The sequence below is a fragment of the Euprymna scolopes genome, chromosome 23 (assembly GCF_053919585.1).
Source record: "Euprymna scolopes isolate OS-2025 chromosome 23, ASM5391958v1, whole genome shotgun sequence".
Classification (NCBI taxonomy): Eukaryota; Metazoa; Mollusca; class Cephalopoda; order Sepiida; family Sepiolidae; genus Euprymna; species Euprymna scolopes.
In genome coordinates, this window is record NC_136504.1 from 40,958,060 (window position 1) to 40,971,872 (window position 13,813).

The 13,813-nt window shown below is 34.5% G+C and overlaps 1 protein-coding gene across 1 annotated transcript; it reads right to left on the minus strand.

Annotated features, from left to right (window-relative positions):
• Window positions 1-8,684: 8,684 nt before the first annotated feature.
• LOC145245607 (uncharacterized) lies at window positions 8,685-9,479 on the minus strand. The gene has a single exon (XM_080107178.1). It carries the CDS (start codon window positions 9,477-9,479, stop codon window positions 8,685-8,687), a length of 795 nt encoding a protein of 264 aa, XP_079963304.1.
• Window positions 9,480-13,813: the final 4,334 nt, after the last annotated feature.

A 13,813-nucleotide genomic window follows, 5' to 3' on the forward strand; every position in this document is an offset into this window, starting at 1 on the left:
CAGTCAACAAAATTAAATAGATCACCAACATGATGCACTTGGAGTGTCAGAAACTGACCTTACGAATGCGTGAAATATATTGAATAATTCGACCCCCTGTCTTTCCAAGCTTATAACTAGTCTAAAAATGTAATTCAACCCCTATTTTCTTTTCAATTAAAGGAGGAGGGACCAAGGTTTCATTAAAAAAAAAAAAAAAAAAAACAACAACATGGTTTAAAAAAAAAAGGTTTTAAACTTCGGACTGTACAGGTAAATTTCTAAAAAACACTTCTTTTATTTGTTTTAAATTTGAATATATTATTTATTGATCTTTTATCTTCAATTTGTGATATATAAAACTTTGGTGAATAATTTAATTATTTACTTTTTAATAGACATTTCAAAATGGGGGGAATTAAAAAAGATGTTTGTCTAAAATATTATATTCGGTTTATTGCAAAGAGCATACAATTTCACATTGACCCTGAAAATATCGTAAAAATTGAATCAATAGAAAAGCTTTGATAGATTTTGAAAGTGTAAAAATTTAAAAATACTTAACTCGTAAAATTCAATTGATTTCATTACTGTTGTTTTTTTAAAATTAAAAAAAATATTTCTATTACTTTTTAAACGACTTTAATAGTTTATTTTGGAAGTATGTTCCATAAAGAAAATAAACAACCCACTTTTAAAGGAGAAATTACGAGTTTTTTTTTATATTTTATTCGCAGTTTCGTGTTAGGGCTGTCAAAAATTCCCCCAAAATTCTCATACACCTAATGATGCACCGACCTACATCTGCGATGTCTGCAACCGACTATGTAGATCGAAGATAAGTTTATTCAGCCACAGAAGACGGTGTTCAATCACCTCTACAGGCGCAACCACATAGTCTTCTACAATGACGGAGGCCAACAACATATGATTTCAAAATAAGGGTTGTATGTGTCTTTACTATTACAGTCTAACATTTTCAGGGAATGAAACAAGCTAGCTTCGAGAGTTTCTTCATAGAAACACTGGATCGGCATGTCCTTGGAAATACTAGATTCTGCAACAGGTTCATAACAGTCGAACAAGACCAAGGGAGATAAGCTAGCGCATTTTTAACTTTTGATTTCATTTCATATACGTAATATTGTAACATAGCGCGGACGCGCGTATGCAACTGCATGCAAAAATGACGTCATCGGTAGGGAAACATTAAGACCTTAAATAGGCGACCACGTTAGAGACACAGTGATAACGTTCGAGATAACGTTGGAGGCGTGGATGAAGTTCGAAAAGACGATCACGTGGGTGAGGTCACGGCCGTAACAACGAGGAAATAAAATTCGTTGTTACAAAAGAAAAAAAGCGAGTTGAAGTTCTTTCTATTTCTTTGTTTCCTTTGCGACTGAGCATACAACGTGTTGGTTCCCGGACAACATTACAATATTACTAACCGCGCACACTGTATTCTAATACTGTAATATAGACGCATAATATAGCGCACACTTTGTTATTCTAATACTGTAATATAGACGTCATCATATCTAACCTAATACGTCATAAAACAAACATAACAGTCACAGGGAATATATATGTACTATGATATTTATTTTAAGGGATACCAAAGCGCAAAAACGTTGATGGACGTTGCATTAAATGATCGAAGAAGACGAGGAAAGATACCGTCTTTGATCACGGCCAGACACGTTTTATATAAAAGTTTTAACCAGATCGGCCCAGTAGTTACCAAGAAAAGTAAAACGAACGGACAGACTATGAGAAATATAATGTAGGATATGAATTGGTATTAAAGCTCTTGGAAGCATATTAAGAATTAAAAAAACAAAACATTGAATGAATAGATTAAAAACATACGATTTAATTTCTTTCTTTCGTTTTTTCGTATTTTTCTTCCCTCTTTAATAAAACATTTTGCATTTTTAACGTTTTATCTGTTCATTCAATGTTTTTATAATGTAGAATATTAAATTCTGTTTCTTCTCACATGTGTCGCTACTTATCAATGCCAAAATCCACTAATGGCGAGAACAGAAATCCCACGATAACAATATACCATCTTTAGACAGAACAGATACTACTTTAGATCCTAGCCAGAAGACCAAAAGGTATATTTTAGTTTCACGTACGACACAAAAGCGTCATTATTTTTTTTTAATTTAATTTTTTACATTGCGTCTTCGGTGATAGGGGGATCCTATTTATTAATTACATGATGATAAGAACTACAAGAGGATTCAAATTTAAGTATCTGTTGACATTGGCCTTGAAGTCTACAGGGAATCAGTCGTGTGGTAATGTGTACCAAGAATGAAAAGTTCTGAAGATGGAAATTTTATTTGATTTTACAAACTTAGAGGAAGAAAGTTATTGGAAGTTTTGGAAGAAATACGAGTTCTTGCTGCGAATGTTTTTCGTCGAGAATCAACACAGAATTTTGAACGCAACATAGATTTAATCTACAGAAAAAATTGCTTTATTTTGGATTTAACATTTTCAGTTTCAGAAAAAAAAGAAAAAGAAATTTTATTAAAAAAAAAATGACAGTCGTCAATCAGAGAAGCTTTGAATTGCGAAAGTCAAGACGAAGACGGAGAATAGGTTTTTCCGTTGAGTAGTCGATCTGTACAAGAGTCGGATTGTAAAAGTCGATCTGTACAAGAGTCGGATTGTAAAAGTCTGCAGATGGAGAGCAAATTCCTTCTATTGGACACGAAAAAAATCATATGCGGAAATACTGAAAGATTCAATATTTTCATCGAGCAATTCTGGTTTCTGATTGGTTGCTAGCAGAACATTGATTGGCCAGTTCTTATCGCCAGTGTCTATAAATAAAACCTTCCAATTTCCTGTAATCATGTCCCCATTATATAAAAAACATATCGCAACAACGTCCATCTTCAGGAGGAGGTCATTTCCTTATGCTTGCGCTTTAGCACCAGAACGTTAGTCTTCAGGAGATTTCTGTTGATCACTGTTAAAGTTATGCTTCCAAACACCGTAGCTTGACGTCAGTATCACGGTACTTTTCCGTAGCTTGGGTTGACATAACAGCCCACTCAAAACGGATGAGGAGCAAAGTTATCTGTAATTGTATTCTTAGTATCACTTACACTTACGACTGAACTTTCAACCTTCAGAAAAGTGTCAAACAGCACCAATTATTACTTAACACTTTATCCATTACGTTTCTGCAAAATAGTCGAGTTAGATAGAAAGTTTCCCAAATTCGACAAGATTCGCATGAAGATATTGGGAGGTTGAATCGACCGAAACGTTGTGAGAATAAAAGCTAAGATAAGAATAACAATCTGAATAATCTAAATTAGCAGGACCTGTGGAAAGTCCACAATGGAAGCTTTCATATGTAATATGTTTATACTGCGCATTCTGTGGACGTTCAGCGTGAATGGAGACTCTGCAATAACCCTTTTGTTAAAACTGTAAAAGTATTTATATAAGTAATCTGGTTGGTGTAATGTCAGAATATATCTGGTTATTATGGTTTATTTCCAATATCCTTATAGGAGTCTATGACATATTTCCATTGTATGGACGCCCGGCGAGAACGGAAATCCCACGATATGATTATACCATCTTTAGACGGAACAGATACTACATTTGGATCCTAGTCAGAAGACCAAGAAAGTATATTGTAGTTTCACGTACGGCCCAAAAGCATCATCATATTTAAAAAAAAATTTTCACGTTGCATCTTCGGTGATCGAGAAATCCTATTTATTAAAAAGGAGGATGAATATGATAACTAGGGATATGACAAAAGAACATTGTTTTTATTATTTTGACTCGCGAGTATATATCAGTTAATGTTGTGTCTGCACAAATAATTAACAAGAACACGAAAGTAAAGGTATACAATAATATATTATGAAGAAAAGTTATATACATATTTACATGTCTTCAGATATACTTCAGTTGGAGATATTCCGGCAGGTAGCGTGTTGCATGTGTTACTGGATAGAGCATAGGCGTCTTGCCTATTTGGCGGTCGTTGCCGGACTCTCCCGGTATTGGTGATTGATACCTTTATATATCTCACTCACTCGCCTATGTTAATTAGTGGGCGTCTCCACAACAGTTAATATGTTATATGCTTTTATATAGGGTGATGTGGTTCTCGATTGATTAACTGTGTCTAACTATATCGGATATATACTCGAGAGTCAAGCCAATGATAAGAATATTCTCTTGTCATAATCCTAGTGATAACATACCAGGAACATTAAACTAGAGTATCTACATACTAATTCAATGTTTGTAGTTATCAGCTTTTGTTCTCTTTTTTAATATATAGGATCTCCTAATTGAATAATTTATTATCTGGAAACCGTGACATACGTACATTAAAGGTACTACGACATTAATATATATATATATATATATATATATATATATATATATATATATATATATATATATATATATATGTATATATATATATGTATATATATATGTATATATATATATATATATATATATATATATACTAGCAGAAGTACACGTCGTTGACTGGGTTCGAAAACAGCCTACAGAAAATGGACTGTGATTGATGAAAGTATGATAGGTTATGAAAAGGAGGGAGTTGTAAAGAGATAGGTTTTGATACTCAAAAATTTTACACCTGATGAAAGTAAAGATAATTTTCGCGAAAATATATTTTTTATATCAACTTTGTTTTCATTCGTAGCCAAGAGTGATCAACAAAATGAAGAGAAAATGTTATATATATAATAATATAAATATACAAGAAACAAATGTTACCATAGTCAATAAAAGTTCATTGGTTTGTATTTTTAAGTAGTTTGTAAAAAAACAATTTTTTTTAAATTCACGAACCGGTTTAAACAAAAATCAAAATGGCATCAACTTTGAAATGGAGAGCCCCGTTTTCAATTTGAAGGAGGGGCACCTGAGCATTCTGTGTTAATCCGAAACAGCAAAATGGGATATTAAAAAAGTAAACACGTAATTACTTTAGTTTTTTAAAGCAAAGAATCGATATAAATATGAATAAGAAGAAAATGGCGCCCCTTTTCAAGCAGAACAGCTTCGTTTCAGTTTTACAGTATTGAACGGTATAGTATTGCGCCGTCGGATTCAGGATTGTACTATTGTAATGTAAAGAACATACAGAAAGGGTTGTAATCAACTGAATTCCTTCTAGTACACTGACAAGAAAAGCTTAAACAGATATATAAATAAAAATGAAAAGGTTATGTAAATGTTTTTAAAAAGACACGTTATCACGTGAGCAGGATTTTGTCCTTCTTTTGCCACGATAACAAGTAACGTTCTTATTTTTTATTATTTATCTATTTACCTATTTTCGAAAGAGTGCCACGTGCAAGTGGAGAAGGGGAAACAGAGGTATGCAAAATTTGTGTCGAAAATTGTCTAAAGTTCCGACTTTTTTTGTTGGCTTTCACTTTAATAAGAACGTGAATTTATTCGACACAATATGATTCAAATAAAAAAAAAATAAATAAAAGCTAACGTGAATTAAGATTAAAGTTAAGGTGTTATTGTGGTCCTTCACCCCTTTCAAAAAACCTTGTTAAACTTTGTGACATATTTAAATTCTATGGAGGTCAGGCGCGAACGATCTCCCCATAATTTTATTATACTATATTTCTTCAAACCGAAACATAATTATCAAAGTATACTTACGCAAATAGATATGAAAAGTCTTTGTTAAAGTTTGTGCCATATTTCCATGGAGTACAGGCGCGAACGTATACCCCACAATTTTATTATACCATCCCTATTTAAGTTGAAACATACTTATCAAAGTATTCTTATGTACATCCATATCAAAAACCCTTGCAAACGTTTTTTTTGTTTCGATTTTTTATTTCCATACTTTGGGGCCAGGCGCGAACGCAGACCCCACAATTTTGATGAACCACCGTTCTGCCAGATCAAACATACCCATTCCTGATCCTCGATACATCTTCTATCATTATATGCAATCAGTTTTTTTAAAAAATAGTCAACTATATAGGAGCCTATTCGTGACCACACACACACACACACACACGTTCAGCTTTATATATATATATTATTACATTTTCACCCCAAACAAGGCACATTGCCACTTTGATGTAGAGGGCTACTATTAGGGATATAAGCTACAGGGATACTATGTGGGGAGTTGGGCAGCAAGACGTCGATTCACGTTACACTTGAACGTCTGCATGTCAGTACAGTTGTGGAAGCAGGAACCCGGAAATAAATTCCAAAGTCTAGCAGTTCTGGGAAAGAAACTACTGGAGTAGAAGACTCTCTTACATCTAGGGATCTCTATTGTGAAGAGGTGGGATTTTACTGCTTGCCGGGTTTGTCGGGGGTATTTACGTAGAAGAGGTACAATGGTATATATATAGTTGAGTATATATATGTCTTGGGATAGAGATGATGGTATGATATATAGGGGTACAATAGTATATATAGTAGTATATATATATATATATATATATATATATATATATATATATATATAGAGAGAGAGAGAGAGAGAGAGAGAGAGACAGAGAGACAGAGAGATAGATAGATAGATAGATAGATAGATAGATAATACAAAGAACATTCCTTCTTGCCTGTGTGTATTTCTTTATTAGCCTTAATAGGTTTTCATATGAAAGAAAGAAGTTCTATGTAAATCAATCATAAACACCGACATACAACTTCCTGCCTTCTCTCTATCCCCCCTCTCTCTTTCTCTGTCTCTCTTTCTCTGTCTCTCTTTCTCTCTCTCTCTCTTTCTCTCTCTCAGTACATCTCTTTATCACTCTCTGTCTTGCACACCTTCTTTTACACAATAACTCACACGACGTGTCACCGGAAACGGAAGTCAATTCGACGTTGCGCGGAAATTGCAGTAATGGCCGCCCCGTGCTTCAGCGTCGCTGCCGTCCGTGTTTCTGGAAAAGCGACCGACGAAGAAGTTGTTGTGGCAATCGTACGCTTTGCGCTTCGGAAATCTCGCAAGGAAAGATTTCCGACGTTGGAGATGAGGGGGTTCGGACAGGGGGGTGGGGGTTAGTGCATCGGGGAGATTGAAAAGAATGGCGGATAAAGGGGTGTCATATCGACAAAGAGGGGGAAAAACGAAAGAAGTGGACGAAGAGAAGAAAGAGGGAGAAAGAATGATTTAATAGCAATAAAGAAAAAACTGAACAAAAACAACAAAACAAATAAACAAAAAACGCTTATTTTAATCCGCTAAAAATAATGAGAAGGAAATTTGGAAGAAACACATTTGAAAGGAATTAGTTTCCCTTATACAAAGACGCCTTGCTCACTTTTTTACGCACCACTTAGATCCCTTATCTCTCTATCTATCTATCTATCTATCTATCTATCTATTTTCGTACACACAGACAAAGTTTTTTTTTGTATAATAGATAGATAGATAGATAGATAGATAGATAGATATCTATTATACAAAAAAAAAACTTTGTGTGTACGTGTGTGTGAGTTCATTTCTTATGGACTCAAAAACAGTTGGGCCGATTTTTATGAAATTTCATACGAATGTATTTTATGTGACTGACAATCGAGACGGTGATCAAGCGGAGAAAAGACTGCTCCTCTGAGGATGAATCCGGAATGTCTTTGATAAGTATTGATAATCGATATAGTCCGACGAAAGAAGATAACACCCAACATTACAAGTGCATTTGAGAAGTTTTATCACGACACAAGCCGAAAGGACCAATATATAAAATCAACAGTAGGTTCTTCGATATGACAGGAGCGTGTTCGAGATGAATGTTTCTGGTTAAAACACGCTTCCACAGTGATTTCTAACCATTCTTATTCTTATATAAGTATTTTGTTTCAATTTTAATCTTTCTTGTTCATTAACGATGAAATCGAGATACCTCTCTTTAGTCAATATTTTCCAATTCATCGAAATTCCATGCGTTCCTATCTTATTTTGCTTCATTTTTTATTAGCGAGGGGTACCCGGCGTTGCCAGGGTGTTTGGAGGTGTGTGTGGTTTTATGTAAATCAAAACCGGGGGGGGGGGTTTAAAAATATTTTGGTAGGTAAGCATGAGGATCGAACCCGAAGCCTTGAGGCAAAGTTGTAAATTAAAGTGTGAAAAAAAAAAGAGTGCGGCGGTATTAACCATTGGGCTGGGACACCGCGAGATGCTAACAGAAAGACGTTTGAATTTATTTAATTACTTGGATTTGGCAGGTGCACGTTTTAATGACTTAATGAGGTCAACTTTTGACTGCGGGGTAGTTTTTTCCACCCAAGAAGTTGGGGGTAGGGGGAAACATTATAGGAAAAGGCCTAACCTACATGCGGCGAGCGAAAACTGTTGAATATTTATCTTCCCGAAGTCGAGCAAATTAAATAGACAGGTGAGCTCCGCTGTTAACTGTGAGATATTACGATTTACATGTGATATAAAAAGTTTTTAAAAGTTGTGAACCGACTGACCGCTTCTCTGAAAAAAGCCTTTCTTGGACATACACAAAAAGTGAACATACATTTTCGCTTTTATATATATATACAGGGTGACCCAAAAAGATGCGTACCCATAAAAAATTCAATTGTGACTTTGATTAAACAGCTATTTATTTCAAATTACAACCACACATTATTCAGTTTATGTAAGACCATTCACCAGAGTTTCAGCTATTTCTGTCAATTTTTTATGGCTTTCCCAAGATGTGTTCCAAATGTCCACCATTTCGTTGCAAGCAAACCTGTACTTGTCTGGCAAAGTTGTCAATCACTTTTACACACTCCTCTTTCGGGATGGCTCTTATTTTTGCTGTGATGGCAGTTTTCAGTTCCTCAATTGTTTGTGGATTTTCCTTGTATACATTGTCTTTGAGGAAACCCCATAGAAAAAAATCTGGGGGGTTAAGATCTTGTGAGCGCGGGGCCCATTCCAAATCGCATCTTCTGCTTATGAGTCTCTCTTCGAACCTCTGCCTCAACCAAGCAAGGGTTTCGTTGGCGGTATGAGGTGTGGCCTCGTCCTGCTGAAACCATTGCGAAGCTCTCAGAACTCCTCTCCGGCGTCCCAGCGACGCCCAGTAATTGTTTAGAACAGCCATGTAGCGCTCCTTGTTGACTGTCTGAGATCGGCCGTCATCCTCTTCGAACCAATAAGGCCCGATGATCCCGTGCTTGCTCATGGCCACCCAGGCAGTACATTTAACGGAATTAAGGGGCCTCTGAAGCACTTCGTCTTGAACCTCCGAACCCCCAAAAACATTGTTTTTGCTATTGACGTGCCCGGAAAGCAAAAAATGGGCTTCATCTGAGAACCAGACGTTCTCAAAAAAGTTTCCGGCATTTTCAAACACATTACAGAACCATTCACACATTGTTACTCGCTTTTCCTTGTTAGCATCAGTTAGTTGTTGCTTTACTTGAATCTTGTATGCGTATAGGTGCAGATCAGACGTAAGAACACGGTGCAGTGACTGCCTTCTCATTCCGAGTTCTTAGCTGCGTCTACGCACTGATTTCTTAGGGCTGCGTCCTACTGAGTTCCTCACTGCAGCAATGTTTTCTTCTGTCCTTGCACTCTTTTTCCTGCCTGAATAAGTTCCCCCTGTGGCTTTAGAACATAAGTCCACTAAAGTCCCATGCTCTCTGAACTTCGTAACCCACCTAACAATCGTTGATTTTGATAGAAAGTTGCGACAATGAAAACGTTTTCGAAACTGTACACTCTGGTATGATTTGTTCGAAAAATATTGCTCCACGGAGATTGTCTTCTGCTGAATTGTCCAACACATTTTTGGGGCAACTAAAGCTGCAAGCGATCATCCATAGGTTCACCTATCACGTCCTGCAACAGAAAAAAACATTTGTTAAAAAATAGACTTTTTATCGAATAAAACATGGGTACGCATCTTTTTGGGTCACCCTGTAGATTACTGGCCTTAGCCTAATTTTAAATTTACAATTCTTATATGATTTTATAATTAAATTTTTAATAAAAATATCATTTCAATTTCTCACTTAGTTTTTCAACTATATATTTATATTAAATCTATTTTAATCCATCTGTTTATTTTAATCAGCTTTTAGGCGTGATAACAGAAATTTATTTCTATGAAGACAACTTTGTATCACATCTACCTTGTTTTAAAATTTCTGTTTTAGAATTCACTATGCGATATGCCTCAAGTAAAAATAAATATTTTTTTGATTTACTCGGTTTATCTACTATTAACCATTTTATTCAAATTATTTTCTTTATTTTTACGTAGTTCTCTAATGCAGACATGTTTATCTTTTTATTTCTAATAATTATTTCGTTCTATCCTTATTTCTATCATTAACCTCATTCCGATTTGGTTTATTTTCTGATCCAATTTTAAACGATGCAACGTGGTTTCTATTAGTGATGGGACGATTCCAATATTTTTCCCGATTCCAATACAATTACCGATTCTGAACAAAATTCCCGATTTCGATACATTTACTGATTCCGATTCCGATTATTTATAAATTTCTTATCATTTAACTATAAGATTGTTATTTCCCTCGATTTTCGTAAAAACACATGTTAAATATGTAGATATTTTTCTAAACGTCAAAATACACTTGCGGAGAGTGATCTATCGATTTTAGCTTTATTGATATTATTAAATCAATAAATATTTATTACTTTTTTTATTATGACCAGCAATGAAAGATTTTACTTTAAACAAAATCAAATAAAAAAAGACAATTAAAAAAATCGTTTTGGCATCGGAAAATAGGCATCAATTTTCCAATTCCCGATTTCGATTCCGATTAATCGTCCCAACACTAGTTTCTATACATGTCCTTAAAAACATTCAGTTCCCCCTAGGTGTATCTTTTTACTATTGTCAACCTAATTTCCACATTTGTATACGATTTCAGAAATTAAGCAATTGCCCTTCAAGGGACATTTGTTAGGTATTCTACAGTTACATTTTCTCTTCAAATTTAGTTCACCTGATTCAATCGTATCACCTGATTCAATCGTATTTAGTTCACCTGATTCACTATTTTGTTTATGCTACTATTATTAAGGCATATTATAATATTACCTAGATTGGCAGCGGTTGAGAATGAAAGTTAACCTGTATTCTTATTAATTATTTTACTTAATCTATTTTCTGGGAGGAGTTCTTATCAATTATTTTGTAAAACTCTTTGAGGATATGATTTTGTACATGTTCACCAAACGGAGGATTAAACTATACTTGTTTTTTCGTCTATGTCTCTTATTCTTAATATTATTATTATTATTATTATTATTATTATTATTATTATTATTATTATTATTATTATTATTATTATCATATGCTTCTTCCTTATTTTTAATTTCATTCGTTTTATACTTCTAATTATTTTTATCCCTATTTTTATTTTTTATAGTTTTTATCCTTTCATTGCCATGCTATATGATACTGTGTTGTTTTATCTACCTACTTTATATATTTTATCTTACCTTCGTATCATGATCTGATTAAAGCTTCATTATAATAATCCTTATTTTTATTGAATATATTTTCATTTTCTCTTTGATATACTGGGGATGATAGCTATTTTCATACCCTTAGCATGATAAGATTTATATATCTTTAACAGTCGTTCGTCAGCCATGACTGGGTACAGGCCCTAAGTAATTCGCATATCATGGCTGACGGAACAAGAGCACGCCACCCCCGTTAAGTAAATAAAGGGTTTTGCTCGAAATTTCGTCCAAATTCCCGAGTTCGACAAGATACACCTGAAGAAGGTCGGAGGTTACATCGACCGAAACGTTGTGAAAATGACACTCGAGATGAGAACAGTAGTCCGACGAATCCAAATAATACGAATAACGAATCTTCATCTCCAAAACTCAGAAACATCATAAGTTTTAAGGATGCTAACAAGGAAAACAAGACACATTCGATTTTATCAAATCTTATAATTTCGCAGACAATACCCATCTTTACATCTTCCTAAAAGAGCTTATACTTGTGTGTGTCTTTAGGAAAGATTTGATGGTACAGTTTGTAATATTTATAAAGTAGTGTCATTATGCGAGCGTATGTCTGTAAATGTGTGTTTTAAGACTGCTAACAATCGTACCTGATCCTACAACTACTCAGTTATTGCAATAAAAATCAAAACGAAGTCCAACAAGTCCGCCGAGGTGCCTTTCAGTTGCAAAGTTTGTCGGTGTGTCAGGAGCTGATTGTGACAGCTTAAGATTTTTCCTATCTGAAATCTGTCTTGGACCAATTTTCAAAAATAATCTGTCCTACATCGCATCTGAAATACTAGAGTGCTGTACCGCTGATATCGAGAGCTTTATACCGTTCCAAACGTTTTCACATATACCGAACAGCTGTTTATATAGGTCTATATAATATATATATATATATATATATATATATATATATATATATATATATATATGTATATATGTGTGTCGTACATAACGAGTTTTTTTTATCTTGATAACGTGCCGTCTATTTGTGTTCATGTATTTCGTATCTATTGACTGTTTGTGACGTCTTCCAATATGCTATCGTTAGGGCTAGGACAACCGCATATTCTTTTCCTTGATTTGATTCTCAGGTATATACATCCATTGATATCTTATATGTTTTTATGTAGAATGATGCGACCCTCGGTTGATTAATTGTATCTAACTGTGTCGGATATATACTCAAGAGTCAACACGATGAAAAGAATATGCTGTTTTCATAGCCCTAGTTATCATTTGGTGTATAATTGTTTCTCTTGTTGATGTTTGTATAATGGGCAGATGTACGTTTCGACATTCTAAACAGTTTATAAAACGAAGGACAAATAACCATCTTTTACATTTGTGCTGGACAAAATTATGACATACTTTGAATGACAACCATTTTCATTCGTTCTGGCGTGCTCCTAAAATGTATCCATGTCTCTCACAAAAAAAAAAAAAAAAACTCGAAGTTGTTTCTTGTTTACATTTTTTGTAGTTGCGAGTTGTTGGTTTCTAGGTAACACGCCGTTCCGTTCTCCACGACTACACAAGGTTCATGTACCACGCCCAGTGCTTCCATGACTGCCGTCGTCTTACTTTACTCCACAACTTCTAGCTACAGACTGACATAACTAACTTCCTACGTTTAAGTCTAAAATTCATTACGTCATAACTACAGGTAGCCTAAAGATCTTTGTCAGGTTTTGCCATGTATCTTAGTGAAAACATAATCATCAGAATGACATTTCATCCATCAAGTTACATTCCTGAGAACTATTTAATGTAAACATTGTCATTCTTCTAAAACATGACTTATAGCTTCGATAACATTTAAAAATAATATCTAAACAACAATAATCATCATAATCAACTATCAGCAAGACCAACCGGTATTTTCAGGGAAGCTAATAACATAACACAGCCAGCCATGATATATCTTTGAATTTGTCGCCACTACTGACTACAAAATTATTTCATTTGCTTTCAAATCATTATATCTCTTACTATGATTATATGCTAGAAAAGTGGTAGGTAACTAGTCAATCAAAACAAATGTGATGTGAAAGCTGTGAAATAGGCATCACTATAGATTTTTGTGTTTTCGTAATAACTTACGCTGCAGCAACTGTTTTGGCTATCGTCGAAAAAGTCTCCAATGTAACACTATTCTTAGACGGAATAAGTGTTGTTTTGTAATAGAGTCTGGACGTGTGTATTGAAATGTATACGAAAATACGTCATCGGTAAAGAGAAAAAGGGAAAGAGCACGTTAGAGAAGAGGATCACTTTAGATACGTGGATGACGTTCGAGATTACGTTTAA